Source organism: Rhineura floridana, chromosome 2 (genome assembly GCF_030035675.1).
Source record: "Rhineura floridana isolate rRhiFlo1 chromosome 2, rRhiFlo1.hap2, whole genome shotgun sequence".
NCBI classification, from domain to species: domain Eukaryota; kingdom Metazoa; phylum Chordata; class Lepidosauria; order Squamata; family Rhineuridae; genus Rhineura; species Rhineura floridana.
In genome coordinates, this window is record NC_084481.1 from 15611926 (window position 1) to 15636719 (window position 24794).

Consider the following 24794-nt stretch of genomic DNA (forward strand, 5'->3'; position numbering starts at 1 on the left):
AACTCTTGGCTCAGTTGGTTCAGTCACAGGCTTCACATCAGCAATCTTGAAGAAGTCATTTATACATATCGGTGCTAAACATGCTTCTTGAAGTAGGCCTCACAGATTTCAGTGAGCCTCACTTCCAAAAAATATGCTGAGGATTGCAGCCTGCCTCATGTGATTCAGTTTTCCCATGTATGACATTAGAGCAGCATACTGTGTGACACAGTTGTGTCATGTTGAGAAAGTGCAGAGACTGGATACTGTGAGAGAATCAGATACACAACCATAAGAACAGGAAATTCTGCTCCTTAGACAGACAGATGGGAGGTCAAGTACTGGAATGGGGAACCTCTGGCCCTTCAAATATTGCTGGACTACAACTCCCATCATCCCTGACTATTGTGCATGCTTCCTGGGACTGATGGGAGTTGGAGTCCAACAACATATGGAGAGCTATAGATTACGCATCCAGGGTCTAGTGGATGGAGCCCAAAATAATGTCAAAGCAATGACAACCTAAAAGAATAAGGCCCCATTCCAGTGTTGCCACAAACTTGCTCTTGCATCTCTTCACTTTGTCTATCTTTTAAGACACAGAATGCCTCCTACTGTACAGTTTTGCACACCATCTACAATATCGGGGTTCTTAAGTAAGACAGGATGGAATAATTAAGCAGCAACATTAGCACAATGAAAGAAGAAAGATATTGGATTTTAAATCAATGCTGTTAATATATTATGGGGTCAGCTGATCTATTTCCCAGGATCAAGACAGCTGTTTTAAAGCACAATGCATAATATACCTGATGCAGGCTATATTCGAAGCCTGCTTTCTGAATCCGCATAGTACTAGTCTTTACACACCATGACAACTGGCAAAATATTCCCTGCTGTTCTTCACACCATATCCTACCTTAGTTTTGTGTGTGTGTTTTAAAAAACGCATATACTTCAGTTTGGGGTGAACACACACATTTGGAATTTCAGACCTCCTGAGGCAGCTTCATTTTTAATATAATATCTCTTTGGCCACAGCCACCATTCTCAAGAGCCATCTCTTCAAAGAACCAATGGTCTAGAAGAGAGATCATGTGTCCTGTTTGACATGTTACCACCAGAGGGGGCTGCAAGCTACTATTGTGAAAGCCACACACAGATATACATGCAAGTGTGAGAGTTTCAGAGACAGGGTGGCTGTTGCATTACTCATAATTCAACTGAATGTCATGTTCAGTAAATGATGATGGAGAAAACATGCTGGGCTAGAAATTTTGTAATGGATCTTTCTTTTAAATGTCTTTGCACGCACACGCGCACACACAGACTGTTCTGCTATGATGTGGAGTGAGCATGTTTACACAAGACAGACTTGGGATGAAAAGCCTGCTGAATACCCCAATTCAGCAGGATGGTTAGTCTAGTGTGGAACAGTAAGTGGCACATTTCAGCAGCATTAATTCAAAAATTGGACGGGTAGGAAAGGAGTGGGTGGGGGAAGAAAGGATGTACACATATGAATTCCAAAATGAAACTTGAATTTGAAAGATGCTGTGGGACGGATTGAGTGAATGGAAAAGGTGGGGCTTCAGTGCAGTGATTCACATACTGGTGAGGTTTCAGAGTCAGATTATCCAGTGCTGGCAGCAAGTGAAGAACTGAGAAGCAGCAATTATAAAATAACTGGGCAGGATGGCTACGTGACCAAATGATCATCATCACTCATCTCCAGGAAGGCTGGTTCAAGTCTCTCCTGAGATCAAAAATAAACCTTGGCATGGCCAGGGCAGCGGGGCTTTGCCCAATGTAATGTGACAGAATGGCAACCTTTTAAAAAAGCAGCATGCTCTTTTCAAACTAGATGCCGCTTCTCAGTTCAAATAGCAGATACCCAATCCTCCACGGCATGGGGGGCTGAAGAGCAGCAGTAGGAAAATGGCAGCTGCACTTGCAGTGCAGAGACGAAGAAATGGCAAGCAGACGGGGGCTATTACAGTTATTTCCGAATAGTTTGGCACGCCTCTAATCAGAGCTTCTGTTCCCTCTTTCCCCTTTTGCTCTTGGTTTACTGCTGTGTCATTGCTTCTGAAGGGCAGCAGAGCAGACAATGGCTCAGCTTCTAACCTTCATTTCAGAAAAGTACCCATCCTGCAAGTATTAAGGGTCCCGGCTGTGCTTATCACAAACACATGCAGGGTACAATAACAGAAGGAAGCCAATTTTCTTGGTTTTTGAAGTGCTTTCCAAAACTAAGGAGCTTTCCTGAAGCCAAAATGAAGCCATGGGGGTGAAAGTTGCTTTGATTGTACCAAATGATTTCTTTCATGGTGGAGAAGGCAAAGGCAGTCTTTTCCTAACAGAGATGGACACAGCCTCTCCCCCTTCAAATGAACTATTTGAATGAATGAATGAATGAATGAATATGCCACCAACAGGAACATGAATAATGCACTTCATTTAGTCCTGTGATTGCAGTCCTGCAAACCGCACATTTGTCTGAAAATAATGCAAACATAGTATAAAAATGAGGCTTGCACCAGATATCCCTCAATAGTTTTTTTTCCATAGGGAGAAATGCTTAGCCATTTGGATGGGATGGAAATTTCTCCTGAAAACACATCTGTCAATTTTCAAATTTTATTTAAAAAATTTTGTTCAGCATTTTGAAAGCTAGTGTGGCAAAGTGGTTAGAGTGCTGGACTTTGACCCGGGAGACCAGGGTTCAAATCCCCACTCAGTCATGAAGCTCACTGGGTGACCTTGGGCCAGTCACTGCCTCTCAGCCTAACCTACCTGACAGGGCTGTTGTGAGGATATAATGGAGAGGGGGAGAAACATGGTTTCACCACCTTGAGCTCCTTGGAGGAATGGCAGGATACAAATGCAATACAGTTGGGCCCTGCTTTACAGTGCTTTGCTAATGTGGCAGTCTCAATTAGACGCAATTAGACTAAAGCCCCACTCATACGGCGCTTGTTCTGCTTTTACGGCAGTTTTTGGGTGTCGCGCACCATTCTGTTCAATGAATTCCGTTTTTCAGCGGTTTTCGCTTTTCAGCAGGTGTCCAGAACGTAACCCACCATATGAGTGGGGCCCTACTGTAATAAATAAATAGAATTTCTTCCCACGGCTGCTCTTAATTTCTCCTTTCTGAATTAGTTACATGGATGACCCACTCACCCAAACAGGGATCATACAGAATACAGGCAAACATCAAAACACTACCAAGTAGGAATGGAATCTGTTGGGAAGTGCCAGTTCAAAAACATTTCGTCAACCTAACAGGCTGGTATCGACTTGAGTTCATTCTCTGTCTGCAAGCCGCTTCTTTTACCAATCTGTTTCCCCTCCCCCCTTCGGGAAAATATTGATATTAATATCGATATTTTTAAATGAAATATCGATTAAAAGATCAAGATTAATATCAATATTTTAGACACAGATTTTTTAAAAGAAAAAGTTTCCAAAAATAACCACAGAAAATCACTACATAAAATTCCAGTCCACAATGATAGTGAATAAGCGCATTAATGGAAAATTCGGTACCAAATCCAAATTGGGCAGAATTCTAGCACATCCCTACTACCAAGCCAATCAGATCTGGGCATGTTCTGATGTCACCTGGGGCATGAGGCTACTTGAGAGTTAAGGGCAAAGTAAACAAATAAATAGTTTCACAAAAAAGTGCCCCCAAATTATCAAAACAGGGAGGCATTTTTGGCTCTTCTGAAAAAATGGAGTCATTTTAAGCTCAGCCACGATGCTCATCTTGAATGCTGCATCCAGTTCTGGACAGCACACTTTAAGAAGGATGCAGACAAACTGGAGCAGGTTCAGAGGAGGGCAACGAGGATGATCAGGGGACTGGAAACAAAGCCCTATGAGGAGAGACTGAAAGAACTGGGGGTGTTTAGCCTGGAGAAGAGAAGACTGAGGGGAGATATGATAGTACTCTTCAAGTACTTGAAAGATTGCCACACATAGGAGGGCCAGGACCTCTTCTCAATCATCCCAGAGTGCAGGGCACGGAATACTGGGCTCAAGTTACAGGAAGCCAGATTTCAACTGAACATCAGGAAAAACTTCTTAACTGTTAGAGCAGTACGACAATGGAACCAATCACCTAGAGAGGTGGCAGGCTCTCCAACACTGGAGGCATTCAAGAGGTGGCTGGGCATGCTTTAATTTGGATTCCTGCATTGATCAGGGGGTTGGACTCGATGGCCCTATAGCCCCCTTCCAACTCTATGATTCTATGAAAACTACATGGCAAGTATCTGTCTTTGAAGGATTAAGGTATTTATATTAAGACGGGATATAAATGATATGCAATCATATTACAGCTCCAATATAGCAATGCCAAATAACATGTGCGCAAGTGAATGTGCCCCCCACCATAGCACCACAAATAGCACCAGACATAGTTCTGCAGCAGCTTCCAGTGCAGTTGTTAGGCACAGATGAGTTGCATATGTGGACTGAAAATGTAACCAAGAGCACTACCACATGGCATGCACGTTTTGCAGCATCTGCATGACATCGTCCTCATCCAAAAGCCACCCCATTTTTCTTCCCTCCTCCCCATTTAATTTAGATTTGCCATTTCCATGTGATTTTTTTACTTCTCGGATCTTCCAAGGAAATGGTAAATCTGGATTGAGAAAAGAATATGAGGTGGCATTTTGATTAAAACAACGCCATGTGAATGCTGTGCAAATGCCTGGGCGGCAGCAGGTTCACAATAGATTGTCATGTGGAAGCACCCCCAATCTCATTTAACAAAGCTGAAATGCCCCAAGTTTAAGCTAACCAAATGAAAGACAGGCAATAAGCTTCTCTTGCTACTGTTATCCTGGGAGACTTTTAACGTCTATGCTGAGGCTGCTCTCACTGGTTTGGCTCAGGACTTCATGGCCTCCATGGCAACGATGGGGCTGTCTCCAGGGGCACCAGCCTGACATATAGTGTGGGTCATATTGTCAATTTGGTTTTTACCCCTGGTGGAGAGGATGGGGGTCTGGAAATGGGGGGGGGGAGGGTCCGTGACCTCATTGTCATGGTCAGGTACTAGTTTCCCTGTAGGATTGTCCACCCCTGGAGACTTACGGACTCCAATGGATTCCTGAAAGCTCTGGGGGATTTTCTGATAGATACAACTGGCAATCCTGCCAAGGTCCTCATCTTATTACGGAACGGCGATAGATACAATCACTCTTGAGCATCTTCTCTGACACTGTGGAGCATGTTCAGCTCCCTGGTATACTGGGAAGCTACATGCAATGAAACAGGCCGGATGACAGCTAGAGCACAGGTCATGCAACTCCCGCTGTAAAAGCAACTGAATTGGTGTCTGGGTGCAGTGGTTGTCTGGATGCCTGCTAATAAATTGAGTCTGAATTCTAGCAAGACAGAAGCTCTGTGGATGAGTGGTTCTTGGATCTGATTCCCAGGTCAGTAAATTGCATGCCTTGGATGGGGTCGCACTCTCCTTGTAGGAGCAGGTGCACAGTTTGTGCTGGACTCCCAGACAAGGAAACCTTGTGACAGTTCCTGAGATTTAGCACTCCAAACCTTAATTATAGTTTGGCATGAAATCTGAATTGACAAACTATGGTTTGTGATTGGTCAGTAAACCAGAACTAGAAACCACTGTTTGGATTGTGCTTGCACACCACAGTTCTATATCTGTATCTATAGTATCTATAGCTTGGCATGAGGTATGAATTAACACATCACAATTGGAGCTATTGTTCTACTCTAGAAGCCTTTGCCCCATTGAAAGGGAAGTGCCCAGCAGCTCTAAGTCAGCTTGGGTTCTAAAGTATGGTTAGCACAAGCTATTGACTTTATGTCCGAGCTGAGCCCATGTTCTTGCCATGCAGAATCACCCCCCTGCTGTTTTCACTTGCACTGCCTTTGATTACTAGTTTTAGGTCAGGACACTGCAGATTAGAGCCAGGTTTTATTGCTCCATAATCATTTTGGAAGGTGTGGAAGTTGCTGCCACAGCTAGCATTATGGTAGCCAACAGGCAGCCTATCACCTACTACACCTCACTCCTCTGAAATAAATGGGATTTAAAACCACATGGAAAGACTGCAGGATAACGCCCAATTCTAGACAGTCAAGAAAAGCTGAACATTTTAGACAGCCTCCCAGCCACAGACATTCAAACAGACCCAAGGGACTATCTCATTAATTCATGCTTTTAATGGTGCTCACTGAAGCTGTTAATTATTTCTTACTAGCTGCTAATTGTTTTTCTTGGACATCCAGCTCCCTGTTCTTGTAATTCACCAAGTACAGCAGAATCTGCCTGATTTGTGAAAGAAAGGAACAAACACTTTCTCTTCTTATGGGAATGCATATTATGGCAGCAGAATCTATGGCTGCAGAGGGGGACATAGCTCTTGCACTCATGTTTAGAAAAGGAAATTTTAGCCTCTGTAGATTTTCTCACTCCTGCATGACAAGCAGCACTTACTTAAAAAAATAAAATTAAAACCCCTCCCCCTTTGCATCGCCCTTCCAGAATCTGATTATTGCATTTAAGTATTACATCAGGAGTAGCCAATGTGTTTACAACCAAATGTATTTGGACTCCAACTCCCAACTATGGCCAACCATCTGGGAAGATGGGAACTGTAAGTCCAATAGCATTCGGAAGATGCCATGTTGGCTACCCGTGAGTTACAAGATCATACAGTACTCTGATACAGGTGTTCTGTTCATCATTGGGATTCACATACACAATCAAGAGTCTTTCTTTCACTTGTGGTCTCCCTTCCAATAACTAATAACTACTACACACCAATGAGAACTTCTGTGTTGGAATCATGGGAGTCAAATAAGATGAATGCTACGCAACATGTGCTACTGCAAGGGTTTGTTCATGAATATCAAAGTAGCAATCTCAGTGCTCTATCACTATGGAAATTAGGATTCCACCATGCCTTGCAACTGTCAAAATGGGTACTTCTCAGTCTAGATCACTGTTGTGATGAGGGATCACAGCTCACTCGTAAAGCACCAGTTCTGCATACAGAAGATCTTAGTTTCAATCCTCAGCATCTCCTGTTAAAAGGATATGCCCGCAGGTGATGGGAAAGACTTCTGCCTGGGACCCTGGAGAGCCACTGTTAGACAGGACTAGAGTCCAGCATTGTCTATGTTCAGTCTTAGCAACAGGTTAATAATTATGCTTATGGAATGATTCTATGTAAGTTCCACTGAACTCAATGGGTTTTAGTCCTGAATAAACTTGCTTAGGATCACAGTATTTGAAAAGTGTGTTTCAGCACAGGGCTTTCATCAACCAAATTGGGGTCCTTGCTATGATGGAATTCAATATCCTGCTTATATTTCCCTGCAGCTCAGAAGAAGGTAGTTTTTCTCTTTTCACATCTGATGAACAATAGCCACTTTCTCAGCCATAAGGAAAATTATTATTATTATTATTGTTATTTAGATTTATATCCTACCCTTCCTCTCAGTAAGAGCTCAGGAAAATATTGATAACATTTGCTAAACATGGTCAGTATGAGGTCTTTCATGTAGAAGTGCTGAGTTAGAAAAGGTAAAAGTGAAGGCTAATGGGCACCGACATTTCCAAACCCAGAATATGGTTCCACACATATTCTTTTTCTCCTTTAATCTTCAACCTGCTGCAAAAGCAGAAATGCAATCCTGGGTTGCAAATGCACCACTAGAATTAAGAGCTGAAGTCTATGTTCATGAAGAGGCTGGTCAGATATCGTAAGGGCTTATCAGACATCCTTGTATATTAACTGTGTTCATGTGTGATATACTATGTGCAACTTAGCAAAACAGCACTGTCAGTTTCAGTTCCAACCTCCCACTCACCCACACTCCTTCAATCCTCCAGTCTTCAGTGTCAGTTTTTATGGGTATTACTCCTCACAGTGCTAGATTAAAGACAGCAAAAAAAAAAAAAAGTACCAGGAGTAGCAGTTATGTTTTTTTTGGTGGGCATGGAGTGGGGGAAAAGAAAGCAAGAAGAAAGAGAGGGTATGGAGGGGGAAAGCTCTTACTTGCAGTCATGTTTCTCAATTTCAAAGTGAGGATTGAAGTTCAGGAAAATCTTCTGATTGGGTTCCGGAGCATAAATGATCCACTCGCAGTTTTGATGGGATGGGTAGTCTTGCGGGTAGCCAGGTGAAGTGACATAGCCAGCGTCTTTGGAATTCAGGCGGCCCCCACATGGTTGAGCTACAAACCAACAGAAAAGAAAACCTGACATAAAAATAACAGCTGACATTGGTCATGAATTTCAAAAGTATTTCTGGTTTATTCCTCTGGGTTTGTACCAGCAGATGCTCGAGTTTGGGTTTTTCTTTTTAAAAACATTTTTACAAATATATATATAGCCATGTAAGTCTCCAAGTACAAAGCAAATCTCTAGACACTTGGAGTGAAGCTGATTACAATACACAATAGTCCTCCCCACACATGGCCACATACAACAGCTTAGACGGACCAGAAAAAAGGGCAGCTATAAATGGGCCCAACTATGCAAGTTGTTGTTCTTAAAACAGACAACATGGACATCAGATTATTTGGAAATGAAGTGAACTGCCTTTTTTTCCTCCCTTCCGTTAGCTCTTTTACAAGCATTTCTATGGCGTTCTTCCACAGTTATCCTAACAGCACCTCACAAACATCATTAGATCTAAATGTAACATTGTTGCCCTTACAAGATACGAAAGAAAACCCTCCTTTACAAAACAAAAATGCTCACGTAAAGAGGCTAGACTGGTCCAGATCAGTTTGATGTCCTAGAACAAGTTAGGGGAAGGGCACCTGAGCTTTGCCTTGGCATTGTACTTATCTCCAACTTCATTGCCTGTCTGCTCCCTTCCCTGAGATATGTGACAATATATAATTGGGTATACCTAACATATTAGCCACCTAATACTGCCATTTGTTTAAGGAAGAAATCCCCTCATGGTTGCCTAGCAGCACAGAACAATCTAAATCAGGAGCGGCTAACCTTTTTCTGGCCAATCGCCTAGGGGCCACATGCCACTGGTGGGAGTGGCCACTCCATACTCTTGCAAGCTCCCTCTCACAACCGCCCACGTGCAGGACACAAAGGATACATAGCACCCCCCTCCCCGTCAGCTGATAAGTGCAGATTCAGTGAGGAGGTTATTGTCCCCTGCCCACTCATCGAATAATGGCTCCGATGATTGAGGTCATTTGCACCCACATCAAGGTGCTGGACTGTGTAGAGAGGTTTAGATACAGCTTAGCACCAGGCCTGCTTTTAATATCTTTTCATTTCTGCCACCGCCAAAATAAATGGAGTCTTGGAGGGCCAGAAAAAAATGCTCAAGGAGCCAGATGAGGCCCCAGGCCTGTCCAGCTCTTCAGGTCAGGAGCACTACTGCAGATGTGAGCAGAGGAAGAAGGAATTTCTATAGAAGAATGGCACGATGATGTGTTAAATATTATTTTAATTATGATGCGTTAACTCATAATAGTTATTACAATATTACAAACACATAGTTGTGCACATGCAAAATTACTGCTAGTGCAATGGGACTTCCCACCACCACCACCACACATATCCTGTGCCATCCGCAAATCTGCTCTGGAGGTCTGGGGGAAGGGAACCAGAATAGATTGGGGGGGCACAGAGAGAAGAGAGAGGGTGAAAGTTCCATTGTGCAAGGAGAAATCCTTGCACTGACAGAACGAGCAACTTAGCACTATGCTGAATACAACCCCAAAAAAATAGTCTTCCTTTTTAAAACACACACACACAGGGAGTTAATTTCATTTATATCATTTTATCCCACCCTTCCTGCAAGGAGCATGGGATGGTATATGTGGCTCATTTTATTTTCACAACAACCCTTTTATTTATTTATTATTTAGTTAGTTGTCACTTGAAACCCGAAGGTCTCCAAGCGACTTACACAATGTTAAAACCAAAAGAAATAAAACACACTATAAAAAAACATAATAATAAACAACAAAATAATAGTAATAGCATCCCCACACAGCCAGAAGAAGGTTTGGCAGCATATTAAAACAAAACAGCATCTCAATTTATCAAATGCCTGGGAGAAAAGGTATGTCTTTACCTGGTACCGAAAAGATGACAATGAAGGTGCCAGGCCTAACTGAGAAGCATATTCCACAGATGGGGAGCCACAACTGAAAAAGCCCTTCCCTTGCCACTACCCTCTGAGCCTCCCTCAGAGGAGGGACCTGGAAAAGGTAGGTAGGTCAGGCTGAGACATGGTGACTGGTCAAAGGTTACACCCAGAGCTTGGAAAAGTTACTTTTTTTGAACTACAACTCCCATCAGCCCCATCCAGCATGGCCACTGGATTGGGCTGATGGGAATTGTAGTTCAAAAAAGTAACTTTTCCAAGCTCTGGTTACACCATGAACTTTCTGGCCAAATGGGGATTCAAAATCAGGCCTCCTCACTTCGAGTCCAACACTACCACTACAGTACAGTGGATCTTGGCAAATATATCAGCCTGTTTAATTTTTAAACTAGTAACAGCCCTAAGCAGAACAAGATATACAGATTCTCCTTCTATGGAAAAATCACATGTGGTCTGAAACTAACAGCTTGTCTAAATGCAAACCTTGAATTGATTGAGAAGCAATGCATGTGGTGGCCCGTTACAAACTAGCATCTTGGACAAATATCCACCTGTCCCAGCATCAAGGCTTTGTCTGCGAGAAGGTCTGTGTGTCTCATGTAGGTAGGCCCACACAAGAAGTTTCTGGCACAACTAGAAATGGCTTCCAGATCACATCACGGCATCCCTTGTTTCAGTTCCAACCACAAGACTGCACTTCCACACCCCTCTCCTTTCCAGATCTCTCTCTCCCTCTTGGCTTTGCCTTCATCTCCTCCCTTGTCTCCTCCAACATTTCAAGCTAAGCTAAGCAGTTGGAATTAAAGACTGCAATAATCAACAGTGGTGGTTTTTGTGGCGCTGGCCCACAAATAGCCTGGTAACAATTACATCCTGAGCGAGGAAAGCACTTTCAGCCCTTGGTTATAACAGGCCCAAGAGGGTGATTTCATCTTCAAGAAAACATTTCATCTTACGAATGCCACAAATCTGATTTATTATTTCATTATTGGCTGGGGGGCAGGGGCGGAATCTGCATCATACAGGCACAATTGATAACATACTAAAGAATCCCAGCAATGCCCTCCCTTTTCCCACAGAGCATATATGGCATATTGTTTTTATTTTCACTGGGCCCACCAAAAGGGACATAGCTGCACAGCAGCACCATAGCCACCAGCAGATGCCGCTGCCCTGTAGCAATCCAATGGGGACCGACAAGTGGGCTGTCCCCTGATCTTCCTACTTCAAGTAGATATGAGCCTCATGGCTGCAGACAATGGAAGAAGGAAAATGGATTAGGGGGCCCTTTATGAATGCAGTCACAGAAGAGTTAAGTGATCTCCTGTTTTCTTGCAATCAGGCCCTTGACTCAGAGACATTATTTTCTGTATCACCCAAGTAAAGAATAAAGCAAACACTTTGCACAAGTGCAATTGCACGTGTTTCTGTTGTGCAGTATGATAGCCTAAGCATATTCAGAAGTAAACGCTGTTGAAATTTATGGGATTTATATCTGAAAAAAACATAAAAAGGAAGGATTAGTCAATTAGCAGGATTATTCAGGTTGCAACACTTGAGGTCTGCCAACCTGGGTACCTTTAACACATACCACATACATATGTGTTGGTATTGACCTTTAAATCCCTACACGGTTTCGGCCCAGTTTATCTCACGGAGCGCCTTCAACGCCACCAATTATGCCGCCCGACAAGATCGGCCACACAGGGCCTTCTTTCAATCCCGCCAACAAAAACAGCCAGATTGGCGGGTACAAGAGAGAGGGCATTCTCAGTGGCGGCCCCCACTCTTTGGAACTCCCTCCCACAAGATCTCCGGCACGCCTCTTCCCTAAATGTATTTCGGAAAGCCTTAAAGACCTGGCTCTTTCAGCAGGCCTTTGGGGTATCCGGGGAGGGTTAATTGTTATAACTGAAATGCCTCCTGCCCAGTTTTAATATTGTTGCTGCAGATGTATTGTTTTTATATTGTATTACTGTATTTTATCAATTGTATTTTAACAATTTTGTAAGTCGCCTAGAGTGGCCATTGGCCAGATAGGCGACGAAGAAATTAAATTTATTATTATTATTATTATATACACACAAACTCCATCATGGCACGCAAGGCAGCCTCAGCTTCCAGTGCCTACTCTGGTCATCTACCCCTTCATCTTAATGCACAGAAGGATTCTAGAGCTAAGATTCAAAGGGCCAAATGCTGGTCCGTATGGCTGCTGCTACAGATCCTTTAACCCTTTCTTCTCCAGTCTGAAAAGCAACAAAGGTTTTGGGAGAACCTGTCTCTCATTCTCAGCTTGTCCATGTCAAAACACAGCAAATGGGGAGACCTTTGCCAAAGCCTCTGTTTCTGTGTATACTCAGAGGGGAAACCCTGAAGGGAGGGGTTTCCAAGGCTCTTTACCTCTGTCTCAACCACATAGGGGCCAAGCAGAGATGCATAAAAAGGAGGCCCTTGAGACTGGAGGTCACCTTGAGGAAGAGGGAAACCCTTTGGGAACTAACAGCCCCTAGCAGGCTGCCCACAGCTTGTTCTCTCCTTTAGTCACAGTGAGCCCTTTGTCTCAGACTGTGTATCAGGGGAAGGCAGATTTGCATTCCCCAACAACAACCATCTATCTGCCTGAAGGGTCACCCACCACTGCTGCTACTGGTCCTCCCTGCCACCACCCATCCAGAGGCTCATCTACTCACTCTCTCTGTCTGTCTGTCTCTGTCTCTCTCTCTCACACACACACACAGATCATCCACTATGAAGCAGCAAGTAGCAGCTACTCAGTAGAAGGCATGTCCTAGTACTCTAGGAGTGCTGCCCTGTTTCTACTAGCTTAGAGGTCTCCCTGGGAGGGCTGGATCACCCATGCCTTACTCTGAGGGAGGATTAGTGGGTTAGATAGCCCCAGAGAGCGCCTGCATGCACCGCTGCCATTTTGCCACAGCAGTAAGCTGTTACCTTTTTAATAAGAACATAAGAACACTGTAGAGTCAGGACAAAGGCTCATCTGCAGAGTGCTAGCAGCGGCACAGAAGCTCTCTGGGGCTACTTCCCCCACAGATGCCTCCCTCTGGAGGGACCCTAGGTCACAGTGTAGGGCCCTTCCTAAGAGAAGAGTATTTTGGTGTGAGATGGCCCTGGAGAAGCTAAGCACAACTGCACTGTTGTTGCAGAAATGACAGCAGGAGGAGGAAGAGGCTGTCAGCATGCAAGGAGTGTGGCGGCAGTACCTGCTGGTTTGTCCCAGGTGGCAGCATGTCTTGCACCAGCTGAGGCCACCAGTTGCCCTTCTCTGCTATATGCTTATAAGCCATGCCCCCTTCCCCCCCTCCACTCCCTCTCTAGTTCTAGAAAGACACAGTATTTTAGAATAAGGAATATCGTTTAAAACAAGAAACACCAGCAAAGCCTAATTGTATGTTCTCTACATCCTGCTGTCCCAACATAGCCCTGCAAAAATAATACTCCTGCTTCTCTAAACCTTTGATTACCCAGATGCACCAAATGGTCCTTCAGATAAAATGAGGATGAAGTGTATATACAGGGGGGTAAACATCATTTCAGCTGGATAGACATATAGGCTGAAATTAGAGGCTAGCAGAAGCCACTGTACAAGTGCCTGAAGTGTCCAGGTTCGAGAAATTTTCAGCACCGCGAGAGCTTCAACAGACTGCAGAAAAGAGAGGAAGGAAAAAGGGTGAAGAAAAGGAAGGCTTCAGAGATTTTGCTCCTCTAGTGTCAGTCATGCTTGAATATCACCATCTGCGTGAAACAGCATGGCCTTGTGAATTATACATTACTTCTCAGCAGCCACCTCTCAATAGGAGGACAGGGGGGCCTTCTTCCGTATAGGTCCCATTTCCTTACACACACACACCCCAGACAGAATTATTGCCTCCAGCATTTCCACCTCAGGCACACTGAGGAGTCCAAAGGCAGGAGGGCAAATAAAGAGCTTGGCTCTCTCGCCACAAATCCCTCCCCACTTCTTGCGGCTCGGCCTTTAAAAAAAAAAAAGTCTCCCAGTCTTAGGTATGGAGCTGAAACTCAGTTAAACTAAGCTGCACTAAATCACAGAACAAAATCAGGCCATTGCCTTTAATGGGTGTGCACAATCCTCTGCTTAGTGACAAGGCACGGGAGGGAGCCTGCTCTCTGGCACAGATTAACAATTACACCCGTTTCTAACACAATGGCAGAGATATCTGAGATAATTAGCTCCTCACAAATCATCCCACTTCTGAACATTTATAGCCCAAGCTCGCTCGCTCGCTCTCCCCCCCCATCTCCCCCGCCCAAAAAAACAAATTACATTTTCTCTGGGCACGTCATGTATCCACTGGATACCAGAGAGGGTATTTGTTTAGCACCGATCGACTGAAATCAATATGGGCTCATATTGTGAGAATGAACTGGCCAAGGCCAAACCACCTCAACTGGCACAGGCCGTCCCAAGCTTATGAGCCACATGATGACTTCACCTAAAAAGGAGCTGGCCTTCCAGGTGTAACCCAACATAGAGGCGCCAGCTGATTCGCAGGCTCCAGAGGGTGTAACTTTCCCATTTGTATGCTCCTCTGCGAAAGCTGGCAGGAAACCTGCAAGCCAGGAGTCAACACATCCCACATCGAGACCCATGAGAGTAGCACAGCCAGAAGCCAACACCCTCAGGAAAGGTAGCCGGCAGGGCCTGAAAAGCTACTTTAAACTTTACGAAGTGCTTTGCTCTCTCCCTTCCGCTTCCCGATACCATCCCTCCCTCCCTCCCTGTAAGGCAGATCTGTAGAAGAATCACCCTCCTTTCCAAGATAAAGACACCCTGCGTTGCACAGAAGTTGCAAAGGGGAACAATAGCAACAGGAAATATCTCATCAGGCGAGGTTCCCTCCCCCTGTGCGTCTCACAAGGCAGTCATCACTTCCTATTCCCGAAAAAATACTATTTTTATCTTTCACAAATAAAGTTAGTCTTCCTTTGCATGTGTGTATGTGTGATGCTTTGTTCTAAGGCACTTGATTGTTTAAATACTTTCTTCTCTTCACAGACTATTCCAAAGACTTTATGTGACTTTCCCCCTTTTGCAGGGTGGGGTGGGAAATAATTCTGGAGAAATCACGAGAAAGCATTTAAGAAGTAAGAACATACAAAAACATCTGGTTTTGTTCCATGGAGAGAACTTTCTCAACGCAAAAACATTTATACAAACCCATAGTCTTACCATAATTTCTTTCCTATACTTGGAAGCAAAACACACGTACACGTGTGTCTATATAGATTTCATACAGGTAAGCTACATGCCCATCTTGCAACTAACTTGACAGATACAGATGTATATGCAATTTACACTTCCTTCCTGTACACACTTTTGCACCCTCCTCATTAAAAACAATCACTTGCCATTTACAGAAGCATAAAGCCTTCCAACAAAAACATTCAAGCAGCACATTATATTTTACTTGGAACAGGGCAAAGTCTTCATGAAAAGAAAACATGTTGCACTTTCTACACTTCTTCATCCGTCACATGGCATACAGGATTCCCACGTACACTTAGAATATGAAAAAGTAGGATTGAAAAGTAACCCAAATACACGTTCAGTTCACAGTTCCCTACCTGCCCATCATATGTCAGCATGAAACTTCAAACCTCTTATTATTAAACAACTCTGATTATTCCCTTTGGGATTATACTAGAAAAATTCAAGGTCCAAAGACATACTTTTTCAGTCTAAACACATTCATTCACACATTAGGTCATTCACACATTCCACAAGGCAAACACAGGTTTTTCAAAAGTATACCCTCAATAGGGAGCTACAGTGAATCCTGACTACTTGAGAAGCATTTGTGTATGATAGTCATGACTACAAACACATGACTGTTGCATTCACACTTTTTATCTTTAGGTACATATTTAAAACCATATTTGATACGCTCCTAAAAATGTACTGTTTTAAGAGGCCTTCATCTAGGCCTAAATATCTATAATTTTACATACTGCCATGCAATCCACATTGGGAAAGTGTGTGGATGCATACATGATTCCAGATTCTGCTGAAGGCAAATGAACCTGGTGACCCAGTTGCCACAAGAGAGGAATCGGAATGACTAGAAAGCAGTGGCCACCATAAACAGATAAATGAGTGTGTAACACAGGATCCGCATCGATTACAATCTCCTTTAGAGTGTGCTTCAACTGCTGATCTAACTGAGAGATAAACTGCACATTTCAGAAGACATGGGGTGGCCACCTGCCAGAAAAAGCATTCTCCCCTCTCCTTGAGACATGCAGTTTCACTTGTTCATAACACGGCACTTGTTCATACCATATGTGGAAGAGGGAACGCATGACATTATGACATAGCTACACGGGTAAATGAAAGCACACTGTGTAAGGGGGGGGGGTGAGAGAGAGCACAGTCCTAGCCCAAGACATTTTACTGCCTGACATACAAAGGTCAAGAAAGCAACTTCTCCTATTCCTTGTAGAAGAAGGTTACCAGACTTGCAGTTGAATCTTACTTCAGCATTGGCAATGGAACACCATCTCCCACCTCACTTGAGGGCAGCAGACTAACGTAGAGAGTGCAAAGCAGGCCACATGGTACACCCAGCTCTACCCCACATATCATCACCAACCCCAGCACCTGTTGTCTGAGGCAGGTGCCCCACTCTCCGTAATGGTAGGGCAGTCCTGGAGTGAGGAGAAAACAGAACAAAGGGACCCCATTTTTACTGCCATGACATAGAGTTTGATACTAAACCAGGGCTGTCCAACCCACAGCTTGTGGTCTGCATGCCGCACCCACCGCCCAAGGGGTTTTTGTGGGCCCCCCAAGATGTAATTAAAAAAAAAACTACTCTTATGGGTCCCATACTGTGATTACATGATGCCAAAAGTTTTTTGGTGATCTCCAAGGCCCCGATTATAATCATTTTTTTAGAAATAGTTTTTAATGTACTCATTGCTCCCATAAATCCCCCTCGGTGATGCCAAAAGATTTTTTGTGGCCCTACAAGGCCCACCACCACCATGATTTATCCCTTTAAATATATATATATATAACTAATTGCTCTGGCTGTGATGCCAAACGTTTTCTGTGTCCCCTCCAAATTGTCCATTCTAAAATAATAATAGGGTTTTTAAAAAGTGGGGTTTTTCATTAGTTCTTTGGTCCCTTGCTGTGATGCTTAAAGTCTTTTGCAACTTCCCGCCCATCCCACCCCCAGAAAGTGCTTTAAAATATTTTAAAATTGGCCACGCCAGCTTTTTCACTTTAGCAGTGCCCATTTTGCACTTTGATCACAGTCACTTTTACCCTTCGGCCCTTGGAGGATTGCCAATGGGCCAATGCAGCCCTCAGCCCCCAGTGGGTTAGCTACCCCTGCTCTCAACCAACTCTAGCTTGCTCTTTCCACAATGAAGTAAAATGTAACATGGGGGGGGCATTTTCCAGCTCTATTTAATTCCTACCTTTTATTTCAAAGTCAGTGTCCTGACTGCTTAAAGTATTTTTGAAATAACATTCAATTCCTTGTCGAGTGAAGAAAAGGTTTAGGTGTGTTAATGATTTGTGTTAAATGATCTCATGAGCAAAATATGCCAACTACTTTTGAGGGCATACCCCCTCCCCTACCTCACCTTTGCAATATTCACTTCAACACATTCAAGCCTCCTGCAACCGGAAAAGTATATCACATTTAAATATCACAAATCTGTGCGTATTTCTGGATGTCACACATTTAATTAAAATTTATATATAAATAGTTGAACCCCTGTACATGTCATCAGACTTGTTATGCCCAGATGGCTAGGGTTATGTGAGGACATTTTGAGATAAAATAAGACTCAAAGGCTGGTGTTGTCTAAAAATTCACACAAGGTTTGGGAGGTGTTAAATTGTTTGAAATTCATCCCATACAACCTTTATTGGGGGGAGGGGGAGAGAGAGAGGACCAGCATTACCTGCAGTGACCTGCTCTGCTTTTTTCCTGCTGCTGCTGAGGAATCCTGGGACAGGGAAGTGGGTGTTCCATCTGCTTGCCCATCCTGTTCCTAGGTGCCAGACCGACAGGACACTGCTGCTAATTCCAGAGGAGAGAGTGGAAACACCTTGCTTCCAGCCCAGATAAGAAGGTTACTGCAATGCAGAACTTTCAGGGTCTCCATGAGGGCATTGCCCCCTTTCACAGTGCACTGTTGAATCTATTATCCAGTAGGAGAAAGCAAGTAGTGGTGTACCACTGGGTGGTAGTTGGAATTGTGCTTTTGCTGTCCAGAGTGAGAGTCTGGGTTGTCATGTTTTTGTGTGTTTCAAAGTTGCCCAATACCACTGTGTGAGAGACTGAACCAGGATGGAGGACAGCCCTATCTGGATGAGAGACTGGGAGGGAGTGGTTGTGTTGTTTGAATGACACTATGTTGCCCTAGATGGAAATGGGTGAATGAGTTGTACATTATGCTTGACGCTGCTATGTCTTTTGTAGACCAAGCATTTGCTCCTTAGTGGTTATTTGGCTGGAGATTAGTTATCTGGTTGGTTGGAATGAATCAGAGTGGGGCTTGGATGTGGAGGACTATGGACATATTTGGGAGGGGTCACTGGGGGGCGCAGGTCCTATTTTAGTTATTTTTATTACTAATAATGCTGTTTTGTGGAGTTTGTTGTATTTTTGTATCTGATTTTTATTCATAATGTTTATGTTTAAGAGAATAATTGTCTGTTAATTATGTTGTCTTGAATAGGTCTTTCATATTTGACCCATATCTGTTATGTTTTCTTTTAATATTTTGTTTGATGTTTTAATCTTTGTTGTAAACCACTTTGAGATGCTTTCCCCAAAAATATAAAGTGGTATACAAATGACTTTAATAACAACAACAACAATATTGCTAAGCAACTAGGACAGGAGTAGCCAACATGGCGCCTTCAGTTGCTGATGGACCAACTCCCATCATCCCCAGCCAGCATGCCCCCAATGGCCAGGAATTATGGGAGCTGGAATATGACATCATCTGGACAGCAACACGTTGACTACCTCTGTACTAGGTTAAGGGTGAAGCATATGCACATTCCAATGTAGGACAAGAATAATGTACATACACTTTTCCAGAAGTGTGAGCTCTGAGAGACTGCTGCATTTCACCTTCCTATCCTGGGAAGTTCAGGGAATATTATAGCATTCCCCCCACTCCACTTCTAACATGTTGATGCTGGACCAGAAAATGTCTCTCTCTCTAATGCATCAGCTCAGGATTGGATCAACTGTTGCGCAAAGGACTTCCTACTGATTAAAGCCTGTCATGGCATATGAATCTAGCAGTGAAGTGTAATCCCATTTTTTGGAATCTGAAGTGTCCTCCTTCAGCATACAATAGTAGCAGAGACCATATGAAGTTGCCTATTACTGAGTCAGACCTTGGGTACTTCTAGTCCAGGATCATCTCTTGTAAAAAGCAGCAGCAGGCACCACTGCCTATGGACTCAGGCAGAGTTCTTTCCAACTCCGCTACCTGAGATTCACTGATCTGGAGATGATGAGCATTGAACCTGGGAGTTGGTGTGCCCCATCCATCACTAAGGGAAGTCATTTTTAAAATGGGTAGCCTGCCAGCATGGGCAGCTGCTGGAGCTCCAGTGATTTGTCAGGGCCACCAGCACTGATGCCTGCTCTAGGCCCCTGGCACTGAGCTGCTATGAGCTACCATTTTAAAATTTCCCACAACGCCCCAGAACAATGTGACATCAGGCTTTCAGGGACATTGTGGGAAATTTTTAAATAGCAGTGTGCAGCTCCCTTCCACTGACATCAGGGAAGCCCAATGACCAGATGGCACCCACCAACACAGGGGGTGTGCACACTTTCCCAATGGGCCCCTCAAACCTGGAGCTATTCCCAAGAGCAGCACTGATTCTGAAATGGGCATTTCACACTGATCCCCGGCATACACAATACTGCCAGTTTCTGGATATCTAGAAAAGATATCTGGCAAATCAAGCCCTGTAGGCCACATATATGGGAATCAAAGTCAATAACTAGCCAAAGCTCATCAGCTGTGATCACTGGCTGGCTGGTGCCCATTGGGACTGGCAGTGTGGAAGGCAGGGAGTCCAAACAGTAGGTGGAACCAGAGCAAATGACAGAGCCAACTCATTCTAGCTTTGTCCCCATCCTCCCTCCCTGCTGAGTTTTGCAAGGGCAACACTGAGACCAAGGCACAGGAGGAAGCTGACAGTCAGGGCCACCCTCTGGACTAGTTGTTAAATAGGAAGGCAGGCAGGTGGTGGCTGGCTGAAGGCAGGATGAGGTTGGTGGGGCGATGCACCATATGCCCTAATGGACCAGCCTCCATTAGCTGAGCCACAACCAAATCTACACTGCCATGATCTCAGAGTGTCAGATACAGATACTGCGAACATGCAAGGTTCATTGTGAACACACAGAACCTGAGATTCTATATAACTTCCTATGTGCCTGAGTCAACCTGTGCTACCTGGTCTGAGCAATCTAAAAGCTAAAATTGCTCTTATGCTGCTGCTGGAAAGACATAAGGAGTCAAAACTGTCTAGATATGGAATAGTCCAATTGCATAATAATTCATCAGTATGTTTCTTATATTAATAGCAAAGAAAGTTGTGGTACTAAAAGAAGCAGTTTTCTTTTTCTTCAGGAATATTAATTCACAGTTATAAACTTATTTTTATAACACTAAACATGTATAACAATGTCAACAACCACCAGTGCAGAATCTTCTGCAAAACAAAAACAAAAGATTAATTGTATTAGGAGCACTTCTAAAATAAGTGGTTTTCTTTTCTTACTAGCCTGGCAAACCACCACAGCTTCAGTGCATTTCTACATTAAATTCCCCAGCAAAAAAAAAGACACTGATAATAGAACATGCATGAGACAAATACCTACTGAAGAGACAGAATTTTCCCTTGAGTGTCAGAGCCCTACCTTAAAAGGCTCCCAGTCCTCGGAGGCATAAAACTGCTAAATTAGAATCATAGAATCATAGAATAGTAGAGTTGGAAGGGGCCTATAAGGCCATCAAGTCCAACCCCCTGTGCAATGCAGGAATCCAAATCAAAGCATTCCCGATAGATCGCTGTCCAGCTGCCTCTTGAATGCCTCCAGTGTTGGAGAGCCCACTACCTTTCTAGTAATTGGTTCCATTGTCGGATGGCTCTAACAGTTAGGAAGCTTTTCCTGATGTCCAGTGGAAATCTGGCTTCCTGCAACGTGAGCCCATTATTCTGTGTCCTCCACTCTGGGATGATCAAGAAGAGATCCCGGCCCTCCTCTATCTGACAACCTTTCATGTACTTGAAGAGTGCCATCATACCTCCCCCCAGTCTTCTCTTCTCCAGGCTAAACATGCCCAGTTCTTTCAGTCTCTAATACTAATACTTCATGCAATTTGGAAACTATACTTCTGTTAATGCAGCCTAATATAGCATTTACCCTTTTTGCAGCCACATCACACTGTTGGCTCATATTCAGCTTGTGATCAATGACAATTCCAAGATCCTTCTCACATGTTGTATTCCTGAGCCAGGTATCCCCCATCTTATAACTGTGCATTTGGTTTCTTTTTCCTAAGTGTAGAACTTTGCATTTATCCCTGTTGAATTTCATTCTGTTGTTTTCAGCCCAATGCTCCAGCCTATCAAGGTCCCTTTGAATTTTGTTTCTGTCTTCCACGGTATTAGCTATGCCCCCCAATTTTGTATCATCTGCAAATTTGATAAGCATGCTCTGTACCTCCTCCTCCAAGTCATTAATAAAAATGTTGAAGAGCACTGGGCCCAGGACTGAGCCCTGTAGTACCCCACTCGTTGCTTCCACCCAGTTTGAGAAGGAACCATTGATAAGCACTCTTTGAGTACGATTCTGGAGCCAACTGTGGATCCACCTGATACTTATTCCATCCAGTCCACATTTAGCTAGCTTGCTAAGCAGAATATAATATATATTATGTCCACAGCATTCCCACAGTCTACAAGGGAGGTTACCCGGTCAGAAAATGAGATAAGATTGGTTTCGCAGGGTTTGTTCTTCATAAATTCATGTTGGCTCCTAGCATTGTTTTCAAGGTGCTTACAGATTGACTGAAATCTGCTCCAGAGTTTTTCCAGGGATTGATGTTAGGCTGACTGATCTGTAGTTCTTCGGTTCCTCCTTTCTGCCCTTTTTGAAGATAGGGACAACATTAGCTCTCCTCCAGTTAACCCGCACTTCACCAGTCCTCCATGATTTCGCAAAGATAATAGACAGTGGTTCTGAGAGTTCTTCAGCTAGTTCATTCAATACTCTAGGATGCAGTTTATCGGGCCCTGCCGATTTGAACTCATTCAAAGTGATTAGGTATTCTTTGACCATTTGTCTATCAATCTCTTAATTTGGTGTGATTGTTCTGGAAGAGGAAAGATTGTATAAGGGATTAAAACTCCTTGCAACTAAATCAGGAGCATCTGTTAAACAGCAAAAAGATACCCAGGTGTGATGCTGGAGATTCAAATCCCAGGTGCTGCCCTGCCCACTCCCATAATGCACATGCCATCCAACCTAAAAGTAAAAAAAAAATAGGGATAGGTACATAAGACTCTCCCAGAATTAACCTCTGCTTCTAGAAATTACTGAAGAGGGTCTATCTAAGAGCTCTGAGTCCAACTGCAAAGGAACAAAAGGGTATAGAAAGCAGGATTTCTTAGCAGCCAGAGCTCCCCTTAAGATGAATTCCTTATTTTCTCTTTTCTAAATGCCACGCACATTCTGGTCCACACTCAACTCCTGCCTGCCTTCTAAGAAAAAGAAGATTTTTCTGCTCATCACTATTCAGAACAGAAGAGGAAAGATTTCCCGAAGGCAGCTTTCCACATCAGCACGTGTGTCCATTTATAGCTCACTAAAGACTTCATCCAGTGAAGGCTGAGTGCCTCTTGCAAAAAGCTCAGAGTATTCTCAACTTTCTAGGCTGACAGTGAAACTGGAAAGTGACCAGCACCATCCCTGATCAGACCTTCCACCACCTCTCCCTACTGCAAATCATAAACTTTCCTACCACAGCCCAGAAACCACACATGCATGAAAGTGTACTTAAAGCTCCATGGATCAATAGTTTAAAATCTCAGTCCTGCAGGCTTTGAGGCACTGTTCTGCATGGCACTTAAGCACCTATTTGCCTATGGCCATTTCATTTGTTACAGCAAATATATAGCTAGTCTTTTCATGTCTGGAGGGTATGAAACCATGCAAGGCCAAGGCCAAATAAATGCTTTCAGACATGCAAATGTCCTTCAAATGTTACTGAAGAGATGTGGTCAACATGGACCATATGTAGTGGTCCTTACACGATCAATAACACCAAGGTCTTTCCTAAATATAACAAAGAGTCCTATGGCACCTTCAAGACTAAAAGCTTTATTGTGGTATCAGCTTATGTGGACTAGAAGCTGCTTCATCAGATACACATGGGGTTATCCTCAATATTGCTTTCCTCTCTGCCTGTGTACATGTGTGGATTAGTGTGTTATGTATATAATCTGTCAACTGAGGATAAACACTGCAGGCGTCACATGAAGTGGGCTCTAGTCCACAAAAACCAATGCCATAATTAATCCATTAGACCAGAGGTTCCCAAACTGTGGTTTGTGGACCACCAGTGGTCTGCGAGCTTCATTCAGGTGGTCTGTGGTGTGTCTGTGGATTTGCTGTTAAAGACAGGAGACGACACAGCCATCACATTAAATATTAATATTGATTTTAATTGTATTTATTGCTTCTTCTATTTCTTAAATTGTATTTTATTGCATCGCAATTTGAATTCTATGGAGTACAGTAAAATACAATACATAGGAAATAAAAGAAGCAATAAAAATTGAATTGAAAATCGTATAGCATCTAAGCTCAGTGCAGTACAATTGCTACAACAGGCAGAAAAATAATTCAGTGGTTTGCCAAGACCCTCAGCAATTTTCAAGTGGTCCATGGAGAAAAAAAGTTGGGGAACCATTGTGTTAGATTTTAAGGTGCCACAAAACTCTACGTTTTTGCTGCAACGAACAAGACACAGTGAAATCTGAGGAGACATGATGTAGCTACCTGGCAAAAGCAAAGTGGGCCTGGGACCTTTTCAGTTTGGATGGGAGACACCTGGGGACCCCCAGGTACATTGCCTTAAGTTCCATGATGGAAGAAAAGTGGGATATAAAAGGTACTACATTAAACAAACAAACAGGCAAATATAGCTACCCCTTTGGAAGTAACTTTCTAAAGATGTTGATTTCAATCAGCCCATATTGGATTCGTTCACAAGGGCAGAAAATCTCAGTGTGATTCAGCCACATCCCCTTATTCTAACTAAATCAAATATTTGCCTTGTTCTAAGGAGGCTCACATTATGTCTATATGACAAGATTTGGGAACTGGTGATCTAGGTTTTTGTATAGTCACTTAGAAATATCAGAGGTAAAAATATTCTAAAGATCACAGATACAAAATCCCAACAGAGAGCTGCAGCCTAGAGGCATGAAGAGGGATCGAATAATGTAAATTTGACATCCTCTGATTTAAACAATAGCGCTTATGAAAGTCATTTATCAAAGAATGACACCCAAGACAGGAGTCACTAATAAGGTAGAGAAAAGATAGTTTCAGCCTGATGGCAAAG

General features: G+C 43.4%; 1 protein-coding gene across 9 annotated transcripts in view; it reads right to left on the minus strand.

Annotated features, from left to right (window-relative positions):
- NRP2 (neuropilin 2) overlaps positions 1 to 24794 on the minus strand; it is a 268051-nt gene that overhangs the window by 208043 nt on the left and 35214 nt on the right. For 8 of the 9 annotated variants that reach the window (XM_061607910.1, XM_061607911.1, XM_061607909.1 and 5 more), the window contains exons 1-2: positions 14600 to 14856; positions 8034 to 8211 (exon numbers count right to left, since the gene is read on the minus strand). In XM_061607910.1, coding sequence (XP_061463894.1) covers positions 8034 to 8211; positions 14600 to 14756 — 335 coding nt within the window. In that variant the 5' untranslated portion in view covers positions 14757 to 14856. Of the gene's footprint in view, positions 1 to 8033; positions 8212 to 14599; positions 14857 to 24794 lie in introns of those variants that run through there. The other variant, XM_061607912.1, reaches the window with a different exon arrangement.